General features: G+C 38.2%; 1 protein-coding gene across 4 annotated transcripts in view; it reads right to left on the bottom strand.

The window, feature by feature from the left end:
• The window catches only part of SUPT20H (SPT20 homolog, SAGA complex component), a 64,187-nt gene extending 52,926 nt beyond the window's left edge, over positions 1-11,261 (bottom strand). The window contains exons 1-4 of one of the 4 annotated variants that reach the window (XM_063429122.1): positions 11,090-11,261; positions 3,938-4,024; positions 3,779-3,814; positions 2,651-2,709 (exon numbers count right to left, since the gene is read on the bottom strand). In XM_063429122.1, the coding sequence (XP_063285192.1) occupies positions 2,651-2,709; positions 3,779-3,814; positions 3,938-3,940 (98 nt within the window). In that variant the 5' untranslated portion in view covers positions 3,941-4,024; positions 11,090-11,261. The remainder of the gene's footprint in view (positions 1-2,650; positions 2,710-3,778; positions 3,815-3,937; positions 4,025-11,089) is intronic. The other 3 variants (XM_063429129.1, XM_063429135.1, XM_063429144.1) reach the window with 3 other exon arrangements.
• Between the last annotated feature and the right edge of the window lie 743 nt (positions 11,262-12,004).

The raw sequence follows: 12,004 nt of genomic DNA, 5'->3' as shown, positions 1-12,004 counted from the left end.
GACGAATGTCTCTTTTTAGCCTACATAACTATCAACACTTTGGAATTCCCAAATCCTAAAGGGACAAAGAGATCCATAACCTCAGTGTTAGGCAAAATTATTTAAGTTGTGACTGTTGCAATATATGCTGTTTGTGTAACTAATCTTACACAGTCCACTAACAAACTGTCCTAGTTTTTCAATGATATTGTATGTTCAGATCAGTATAATCGTCAGCGTAAAAAGAATAGAGAAGGGAGGCTTTGCCTCAAACTAGTAATCCAGTAACCGTTGAAAATAAGCCCTAGCTTATTTTTTGGGGGTGCTCGTAATACAAGTCCTACCCCGAAAATAAGCCCTAGTCGCTAATCGCTAGTTTGCAAATTATGTTTGGGTAAATTTCCCTAAATGTAGATTTGCGAGATTCCATTTGCAAGTAAGCTAATCTATGTTCGGGGAAGTTTGCCTAAGCATAGACTCGCGGGATTCCATGCACTATTGAACTGGTCTATGTTCGGGGGAATTCTCCAAAACATAGACCTGCTTTCTAGCGCTTGAAACCGTTTTTCCCCGAAATAATGCCCTGAAAATAAGCCTTAGTGTGTTTTTCGGGGAAAGAAATGAATATAAGACCAGGTCTTATTTATTTTCAGGGAAACACGGTAGTTACAATTAACTTATTCTGATACTGTGCAGTTATGAATTTTTCTTTGCAACTTTGCAAGCCCTCTCCTTCTAACCCCGTCTAGACTTTCTTTGGCTGTCCAATCATAGGCTTCCCAAAGCAGTTCAATGCCATGCACCTCAATTACAAGGCAGATGTTCTGAGAAATTTCCTGCAACTGAGCTAAACAACCAGGAAGGAACAGGACTGATTGAAAGCAAGGGGGGAAGTAGCAATGTCAATCTACAAAAGTGCCGATTTGGACACTGATACGAGTTTTGCTATTTTGGCTTTTTACCAAAATAAATAAAAGTTACAGTTGAATAACAAATATGGGGTTAAAGTGCAGTCTCTCAGCTTTAATTTGGGGGGGTTCACATCAAAATTGGAGGAAGGATTTAGGAATTACAGTTCTTTAATATTTAGCCCCTCTTTTTTGAGGGACCTAAAGTAATTGGACAGTTTTCTCAAAAGCGGTTTCATGGACAGGTGTGGGCTATTACTTTGTTATCTATCTCTTCATCAATTGGGCAGGTAAAAAAGTCTGGAGTTGATTCCAGGTGTGGCAGTCACATTTTGAATTTGTTGTTGTTGTGAACCCACAACATGCAATCAAAGGAGTTCTCACTACAAGTGAAACAGGCCATCCTCTAACTGCAAAAAAAAAACAAAAAACTCAGAGAGATAGTTGGAACATTAGGAGTGGCCAAATTAACAGTTTGGTACATTCTGAGAAAACAAATATAAAAGAACGCACTGGTGAGCTCTGCAACACAAAAAGTCCTGGGCATCCGTGGAAAACAACAATGGTAGAAGATTGTAGGATACTTTCCATGGTAAAGAAAAACCCCATCACAACATCCAGCCAAGTGACGAACACTCTCCAGGAGGTAGGCACATCATTATCCAAATCTACCATAAATAAAAGACTTCACTAAAGCAAATACAGAGGGTTCACCACAAGGTGCAAGCCAGTCATAAGCCTCAAGAATAAAAACAAGCAACTTCAGATCAACTTGTACCAGACTGATGGGAAGAAAAAAGTATGGAGAAAGCTTCACCTGTAAAACATGGTGGAGGCAGTGTGATGGCATGTGCATGCATGGCTTCCAATGGCACAGGCTCACTAGTGTTTATTGATGATGTGAAAGAAGACAGAAGCAGCTGGATGAATTCTGAAGTGTATAGCGATATATTGTCAGCTCAGATTCAGCAAAATTCCGCAAAGCTGATTAGACTGTGCTTCACATTACAGATGAAAAATGACCCAAAACATACTGCAAAAGCAACCTCAGAGTTTTTGAAGGCAAAAAAGTGAATATATTCTGCAATGGGGTCAATCACCTGATTTCAAACCAATCAAACATGCATTTTACTTGCTGAAGACAAAACGTAAGGCAGAAAAAGCCAGGAACAAACAATAACTGAAGACAACTACAGTAAAGACCAGGCAAAGCATCACAAAGGAGGAAATCCAGCGTTTGGTGATGTCTATGCATTCCCGACTTTAAGCAGTCATTGCCTGCAAAGGACTCTTGACAAAGTATTAACAAGTTACATTTTATTTATGTACATTTGTCCAATTACACTTGAGCCCCTGAAATAAGGGGACTGTGTATGAAAATGGATGCAATTCCTAAAAGATTCATAAGATATGTTTGTTCAACCCCTTGAATCAAAGCTGAAAGTGTGCACTTTAATCGCATCTCGGCTGTTTCATTTACAGAGCCAAAATTATGAAAACTGTGTCAGTGTCCAAATATTTCCGGATCTAATTCACTTCAGTAAGCTAAAGTTTTTTAGGGATCTGAAGTGATAGAGTGCCATTAACATTTAGCTGAGCACCAAGACATAAAACCTTGGAATTAGCAGAAATTAAATAAAAATCATTATTTCTCAGGAACAATGCTCATTTTACAACTCTTTTTCATGTGAAAGTTTTCACTCCAAAACAAAAACAATTTCGAGACCTACACAGTTTTTCTTTTTTTTTTCATTTCGAATTACCTTCCTCCAGATGAATGCTTGCGTTTTGGAGGTCTTTGCCTGGCGGTCTCAATGACATACTGAAAATGAGAAACAAAACAGTGCTGGAACAAATCTTGTTGTTTTAGGCTCTCTCTCGCTGGTACTATCCGAATATAAACAGTTTAGCAACAGCTTTGTGCAAAGGGAGTTGTGTGCACTTTGTTTAACCTTTCATACCATACAAACTTAACTTTGTTAGAGTTTTCTATCATATACATTGATGGGTCTGTGTATGCTCAAAAACTCCTACTAAACAAGCCTTATGCAAGTACACTGATCAAAACATCTGAATACAAAGGATTCCACATGCTATAAAAAAAAATAAACAATTTCAGACAAAATTAATCGAATTACAGGAATTACATTATATATTATTATATTCATTATATTGTATATTATATTGAACCAGTACAAGAGTTTGTGCGGGTAAAAGCGTGCTGCATTAGAATTAGTGACATTTGGAAGGGACAGCTGTAGCATACTTGACATTCAGCTCTTGAAGTTTTATCTGGAGTTTAAGATCCTGAAACACTTTACGTACAATAAAAAAAAAAAAATTCTATTGAAGATCCCCAAAAGTTGCCTTTTCCCACAGCTGCCATTAGTGCTAGGTGCTGTAAACTGACAAATCTGACGGTGGAAGCTCCGCCTTCCATCAAGATTTGTCAACTTCGGACCAGTGTTAATTTTGGAAGAAAATTTCAATTAAGTTTTAGTCATAGTTTTTTTGACTAAGTAGCCGTTTTAGTTGTATTGTAGTCATCTGAATTGTTTTAGTCGACAAAATCTCCAGTAGATTCTAGTTAACTAAAATCTACTGGAGATTTTTGTCAACACAACTAAAATCTAAAGGGATCCGTTTTCCTGACACTATAGGTTTAATAGTTACATTAAGCTGTAGTTGTTCTGGTGACTATAATGCAGAAATAACTGTAAATTGTATACCGCACGCATAGGCCCAGCTTCTATTTGTGTTATTACAATCTCTGTGTGTTGGTTAGCTCACAAATACTTATTTACATTTGTAAATGTAAGAGAAAAGAAAGAGACTCATAGATTAATTTAGGCAACAAACAGTTCATTTTGCTACCTTAATGTACACCTTACCTCAGCTCGGTCCAGTGCAACTTCTAAGGTTTGTTGCTGAAAGCGAAACAGAATATTATTTCATTAGAGTGGGGAAGACTTTACTGCAACCCACACACCAAAACAAAATCTTAACAACTCGTATACTTGGGTATTAATATATTTATTACATAACCTTACCATTGTGGCAGCCACAGATGCCTTAAAGGCAAAGGGTGCAAGTTAATGTAGGACGGGGATCACATTAGTGTTGTGAAGCATCAAGAGCTGCAGGAAGAAAAATAAAATAAATTATCAAAACAGTTTCTTTCCTTGAAATCTGCACAGAGTTTACCAGTCACAGGATAAACAAGTATATATATATATATATATATATATATATCTATCTTAATCATACCCTTAACCTTCATTATAATCCGGTTTAATCCCAGAGTAAGGAAATTATTATTAGCGTCATTTATATAGCGCCAACATATTCCGCAGAGCTTTACAATTAAAAATCGGGAATCCCTGAAAACAAGTAATTAACATACGGAATAGAACAGAGACAAAGGGGTTTACAGTCTATGAGGAAGGGGTAAATACACACAAGGGAAGTAACAGCATGTCAGAGTGATGGATAAGACACCAGTGTTGAAATAAGCTGGTAGACGTGGTGTGTGGAAGAAGCGAATAGTGGACTGAGAGAGTGAGCTGGACTACGGAGGCGAGAGAAAAGAGGAGAGCGGTGAAATAAGAAAAAGGTCACCCAGGAAGATGGTAAGCTTTTCTAAAGGGGTGTGTTATCAGTGACTTCTTAATGGACTGGAGGACAGGGGAAAGTCTGACAGCACGGGGTAGTGAATTCCAATGGAATGGGCAGCTCTTGAAAAGTTGAGAGCTGGCAATATGGGAACGAGAAGATGTCAGGAGAAAGTCATTTTCAGAGCGAAGGGAATGAAAAGGGGTATATTTGTTGAGTAAAGAGTAAATGTAGTGAAGAGTGGAGTTAGTGGGGGCTTTGTAGGTTAGTGTTAGCAGTTTAAATTGGATCCTGGAAGGTACAGGAAGCGAATGTAATAATTGACAAAGGGGTGAGGTGTGTGAGTAGCCTGGAATGAATGGTAATCTCAAAACTGACTCATAGTCCTACTTTATCCTACTCCTTTCTAAAAATGTGATAGGTTAAAAGATCTAAGTAATATATGTGGATTTGGTGCAATAGACAAGGTCAGGCAACTCAGGGTGTATTGTTAAGTGTACCAATTAATATCTATGGACATGAATGGTATTGCAATAGCAATATTGCAAAAAATTATAGTAAAGCTGGCATTAAACTAACCAGTTCAGGAAAGTGTGTATTATTATTTATGGAGAGCTCTGGTCTAGTCCAACTAGAAGACAATTAGATTCTCCCAGTCAATACAGTATATTCTAACACTCTGTGATAAATTCCACTACTGGTTGCCTATCAAGTCTTTTGCGCATGCCAAAGTCTTTATAGTCTTTTTTTTACAGAATAAATAAATGTTTTGCAGAGTTCGGCACCATAAGCCTACCTCCTTAGCCACGCCCCTTCATGCCAGAAAGACTTCCTTATCAAAGGTATGTACAAAGTCTCAACAGCACTGAGTGAGCGGTTTTTCATTTACAACCAGGCTCGTCTCTGCACTTTATCAAGTTCTTCAATACCCTTCTTTAAAATTAGTGCTCAAAACTGCACCAACCATTGTAGGTGGGGATCTTATTCTTTTGGTGACTACAGTGTCACTTCAAAATGTATGCATAAGTCAAAAAACAGCATAGGTATATCAAAGGCATTGAAGAGCAAATGTTACCTTTAACCCCTTAAGGACACATGACATGTGTGACACGTCATGATTCCCTTTTATTCCAGAAGTTTGGTCCTTAAGGGGTTAATGTAGGCGACACTTGTGATTAAATCCCCATTTTTTTCACAATAATTTCAATTAACAAAAAACACTGACATATTTACTGGGGTTCCTGTGCTTATCTTCTGCATGATCCCTTTACTCTTATTTTAGCCCAAGCTTTTAATGTTCAGGAGAGGGCCATATTGCCATTGGCCACTTGTCGCCTCCATTCTTTGCATGCTGATGTCAGACATCCAATATGTACAGAATTAACATTTACCACCTTGGCTGGCTACTTATTTCTCTAAATGGCATTGCCAAAGGGGATGTTATATCTACTGCCATGCCGACCCAACCTTCCCGTAATCGTCGTAACAAACGAAAAAGTTAAACTTGAGAGTGCATCCTTCTTGAATAGATATGCCTAATCTCAACCTCACTAGAGTTGAAGATGTTTTCTCCCCGAATTCAATTCATTTGGCCAAAAAAAAAAAAAGAGAATTTACTGACAAACTCACAAAGGCTCACGGTTAAGTAAATAAAAATAGGAGAGACTTTTCTGTCTATTCTACTGTGTGATATCTATTCATGGTCTTGAAAATAATGCTTCATAGAACATTGGAAGTAAGAATTTTTCACTTAAGTGTAAAGGCTCAAAGTTTACTATATTTTGGAATCTGCCCCATGTGAATTAGGCCTCACAATGTGAAATACATTGTAACTAAACATAGCAAAGCATTTAATGAAAATGCTAGTCTTTGCCAATATAAGCAATACAGCTAGAATATCATGTGTCTACTAGGTTGGTTTTACGATCACTCACAGTGACCACCCAAATGAATTTATTCCCTATTGATTTGGGTCATATTTTCCTGCACACAGGAGCTGAAGTAAATGAATAGATCAGCTTACACCTATTTCATAAGTGGCCTACAAATTAATTAATGGAACAAGAAAACACGTCAGTCAGAGTCTAGTGAACTGTAGTCCCCTTCAGATACATTTAGCATACCAAATTTAATTTTTGTAACACTAGCTTATCTCCTATGATCTGTTAGGACTTTGCAAGTATGGGATTGTGTGATAACACAAACTCACAAGCCTGGGACTTTCTCATTGATTTCACTGACTGGCAGCATCTCCTCTATCAGTTGCAAAACAGAGGCCCTTATTGCTCTGAAGGCAGACAGAGAGCAGTCCGTATGTTTCAGTTTGCAGCAAGGGAGCTCACATGGATGGTTTAAAACAGCACATACCCTTAAAGGTACACATCATTGTAGCGCCATACCAGCTTTATTGTTTAATTAAAGGAACGCTCCAAGCATGCTGTAGAGGATATGGTGACAGGAGTGCCCTGGCACCCCCATATTGTAAGAAGTCATAACATTAGGAATGGTTAGATTTATTTCCCGGTGCCCGCCACGACAGTGAATGTCAGCTGATCACTACCAGACAATGAGCTAAGCACTACACCACTTAGATTAGCTCAGACAGAGATTCTGTCTCTCTGTCTTAAATGGTAAAGACAGGGAGCAGTACCAACAGATCCCAGCTAAGAAGATGAATTGTTCTACTTACAGTGGGGGGCACCAGGGCATTATTGGCAATATAACCACAACAATGTGATGTAGTGTTTATGGTGCGCTCAGTGTTCCTTTAAATATGTGCTTAAAAAATTAAAACAGACTGTCACGCTGATCCAATGCAAGCTACTGTTTATACTCTTATGACCGACATTATTATGCCTTAAATGACCACCTTTGATTGTGTTTTATTAGGTACTTGACTTTTAACATACTTTGTGATATGTATGCATATGTAGACTGTCTCTATGTTATCTACTGCCGAGACTAAATAAATAATAAAATAAATAAAACGGAAATAAAAGAATACCTAAAATATAATGTGAAATATTACCCTGGGTAAAGAGTTCATATTGGAAATGTTAGGGCAAAATTGATCAGCTGTAAAATAGGGTAGCTACTTTTCTTCACCTGGCTATTTCTGTCTAAAATCTGCAATTTCCTTGTAAATTGTCCTTATGCCCCAGTTTAAGCCCCTAAAACATTTTTATTTTCAGCAAAAAATGTATTTGAATGTTGGTCTTTCAAAGAATGCCTTGAACAATGAACTAGCTGCATCCCTTACCAGTTGATATAAATAGTTCTCTATTGTATGTAAATAGAGAAAATGAATTGGAAGATAACATTGTGAATAGACAACAATCCTAAAGTCACTTTTTTTGTAAATTGATCTCATTTACAAAATTGGAAATGTATTTAAATTCGTAATAATACCTTAGTTCAGCAATAACAATTTTCTGTGCGTTGTTGAATGAAATCAAAGGGACACTAGAGGCACCCAGACCACTTCAGCTCATTGAAGTGGTCTGGAGGCAGTGTCCCAGGTCCTTTAACCCTGCAAAGGTAATTACTGTATTGCAGTTTGAGGGTTACCTCCAGCTCTAGCAGCTGTCTACAAGCCTCTAGAGGGACTTCCGGGTCGTTGGGCAACTTTTGGTCACACTATGCATGAGGACATCCAGCATCACCCAAAACTATAATAATGCTTTCCTATGGGGGAAGTCCTAATAAGAGCGTGGCTATCACCGCGCATGTGCATTAGGTTTTCCCACCCGGCTGACGTTGTTGGGGAGGAACAGAGGCTGAGCTTGAACCAGTGCCAAGGGACATCGACGCTGGAATTAGGTGACAGAAGGGCCCTCTTTGCATCATAGCAGGAAGGGTGGGGCCCTATAGGGAGCTATAGTGCCAGGAAAATAATTTTGGATATAGGTAAACAAACAGCTGAATAGGACAACTAAAGGGTCCCCGCCGTGACACTCAGAGAAAAAAGTTAAGTGTCAAGGTGAGAACCAGTGGTCCTAGGCATCTAATTGAGACTCCAGGGGTCTCTACGGGCTTGACCCTATAATAAATATACAAAAAAGAGAGAGAAATAATACACCGACTCTCATGCAGACATCGCATGGAAGTCGCTGTATAGCCTGGAAATATCTGTAGTCCCAAGTAGAGTCAATGCAAAAATAATAGGATGAGGCAAAAAACGAAGGTAAATACACCAACGAAAAATGTAATCACTAACCAATACGCTGCTATGCCTGCAGATATGTGTCAACTCAGTAAAAAGGGGGGTTATGTCCACATAGAGGAAATCTTAGATAAAATGAGCTTTATTACAATTGGCTCAAGAGATAGAGCCTCTATTGGGTCCCCAATAGGTTAAAGTTAACTACATAAAGAACACACCAGGTCATCCCAGAGACTATCAGGAATAATAAATAAAAAATAATAGTAGCTATATTCTCTGCCCTAGCTGAATATACAGGAAAATGAATTCCCAAATCAGGACAGGGTAGCCAATTATTGTCAAATCCCTGTGGGTAGATAGATGTAGCTGAAAGATATCAGTTAAATCACTCAGTAAGGGATACCAATAGTATATATGATGGTATCCTAAAGATAGACCTGGGAGACAGGTATTAGCCAGATATAAGGTATATACAGGAGGATAGTAGTAAAGAATAAGCCAGTCAAAAGATGAACTGGCAATAATTAACTAACACAGCCTCTCTCCCTGTTATACTGGCTAGATAGGCATAGGAGGAAAAAGTAGTAGAAAAAGGATTACATAAAATTAATCAAAACGTGCTTAAAAATAAACAGTGCAGTTCCCAGTGCCCATAACCCGTAAAGAAGAACGCCCGATACGCGTTTCGGAGCAATACTGAGTGCACCTTCGTCAGGGGTACACCTTCGTATATAGGTACCCTTAAAGGTTTGAAATGGATTTCTTTTCACAGATTATTTGGTCCACCTTTGCTTCAACAAATCAACTAAGCCTTGAATACAGGCTTTGAAATTAAACTTTACTGTTATATAAGTTATGCAAAGGCCACTTCTACCCTTATGCTATTTGCTGTACTTTATAAGAGATAGATTCTGCATCATACCATCAATATCAACCATACTGTAATTAAAAATATGTGCAAAAAGAAATCTAAACTGTAACAATATTTAATACAGCTTCTAAAAGACCAAAAGATTAATTACTCATAACATCACTGAACAATTTGTTTTCAGCATATTTTTGCAAGTGTATAACACACTTAGAAATCCCTGAATTTAGAATCTAATGCAGGATTCGGGTTTATAGAAAAACCTTTCTAAACAACTTGCTTTTTAATCAAGGGTTATTGCCATGGCCCTCTAGGCACCATAACCACTACATTTTATTTTTTGCCCAACACACAGGAATTATTCTATAAAATTATCTTTTATAAAAAAACAGCCTCATGAGCAATAGCTAGAAATGAATAGTTTTTCCAGGATGTTCTGGGGTATTATTTATAAAACGTCAGATTCTGCAACGTTGTACAATGGGATAAATGTTGTTACTCAACTCACTGACACTTTTTTTTATTATTATTAATTAGTATTTGCATCAGGAAAAGTTGGACGCACAGTAACAGAGGGTGTTGAGGTCCCTGATCAAACAAGACTACTTTTAGGGGTTAAACCGCAAAAGGATGAAAAAGTGAACCATGTCAAAAATGAATCATAATGGACAGGCAGTCAAAGACTTTGGCTTATCAGTACATGGCTAGCTTTGCATCTATAATTCTCACAACACAAAAGAGTGTCAATGCAACCAAAGGCTGGCTCTGCATTCTAGAACTTGTGGTCCAACATGGCAGGTGTTTCATGAGTTGCTCAGGACTGCATACACTAATTCACACTAGTGCCAGGAAAAGGCACTCGGTGGAGGTGCTTTTTAATGCAAATCTAATCACACTAATCCAGCCAAAGTAGAAATGTGGACATATGGTATAAATTATGGTCCAGTACCAGAGTGCCATATTATTGTTGTGTTTTTGCACCACTAAAGGTTTGGGATATTATGCAGCATTGTTATACATCCTATTATCATTACAGAAACTATAAACCTGCTACTTTGCCTCTTAAATTGCCAAATGTAACAGCAGCTAGTGGATATGGCAGGCATCCCATCATCACCTGAACATTGCATTCATCTATGTATCATTTGCATTGTGAAAGAAGAAAGAGAGGAGAAAAAAAAGAAACAACTGTTAATTCACATTCAGTCTATAGAGGGGGTGCACAAAACAATGAACCACAACCTGATGGAGAACTACAACTCCCATGATGCTTTGCCTGCAAGTTGTGGTTCCTAAACAGCAGGAGAATGTATACATTGTGACCACCTTTGATCTAGAACTTCCAAATATTATATATATTTTTCTATGATAGTCTAAAGGAAGAGGGGGGTGGCATTAAACCCATTGTAGCCCTGGTCTGTGTCCCCAGGTTTAGGCAGGGTGCTGTATTCCAATGAAGGTAATGGTTAATACCTGGAGAATGCAGAGTTTATCACAGCCCAGTGCCCACATTACACCCAGTCACCCCATACAGCACATTATTAATCATTTTTTACTCACTCATTGACTCCAGAGGATGCCCGGGGAAGATTACTGATACACTGCTTCCGTAGGCCGGAGGGGGCGTAACCAGCTAGAGGCGGAGACTGGAGACCAAAACTGAAAGCAGTGGGAGCCAACAAAATGGCGGCCTCTCCTCTATCTCACTAGCTCGGTGCTCCCAGCGTTAGGCGCTGCTTCTAGGGGGATATCTAGAGTCCTTAATTTGTTTATTAGGCATCGGAGACTGTATTATCGCGGGTATAGCCGAAAGCTAGACTCCTGAGTTTTGGAGAAATACAACTCCCATGATGCTCTGTCATCTGTAGTGATGGCAAAGCATCACGGGAGCTGTAGTTCTGTAATAGCATCATCCTTTGTTCACCTTCTGTGTTATGGTGTTGATGCATTTACTACATTAGCAAAAATGTAGTTTTAGGGTAAAGGGAAAATTGCAAAAAATGAATGCTTGTAGCTTTATACTACAATTCTAGAGCATGGGTTGAAAATGATCAACTTGTATCTTTGTAGCTGCTAATAATTATTATAAATGTTACAGGGATATTCATAAACACTGTTACAAATACAAGTTGTTTTTTACAGTTGTAACCCTTTGACATAGTGTACCAAAATTGTGGAATCTCCCCCCCAAAATTGTGCTGTAACGCAAACCTTTTAATTAGCAGAGTGTCTATTATAGCAAATGTAGTTTTTCAGTATACAAACACTAATTTCTACAGATAGTAACTGATTGTAGTACTTAGAAGCAGGTGTGCTTTTGTGTGTAAAGTCTGTTTAACTATAATTTTAGCGTTTTTATATAGAGGTGTGTTTGTATGTAATGTTTGCATTTGTGTGCAGGGGTGTGTTTGGATGTAGTGTTGGCTTTTAAATGTGGATGCACATTTGTGAGTAGTATTGATTGGGTGTTTGTAG

The sequence above is a fragment of the Pelobates fuscus genome, chromosome 1 (assembly GCF_036172605.1).
Source record: "Pelobates fuscus isolate aPelFus1 chromosome 1, aPelFus1.pri, whole genome shotgun sequence".
In the NCBI taxonomy this organism is placed as follows: Eukaryota; Metazoa; Chordata; class Amphibia; order Anura; family Pelobatidae; genus Pelobates; species Pelobates fuscus.
Note: the sequence above shows the minus strand (reverse complement) of the source record. Positions and strands in the feature narration are given on the sequence as shown.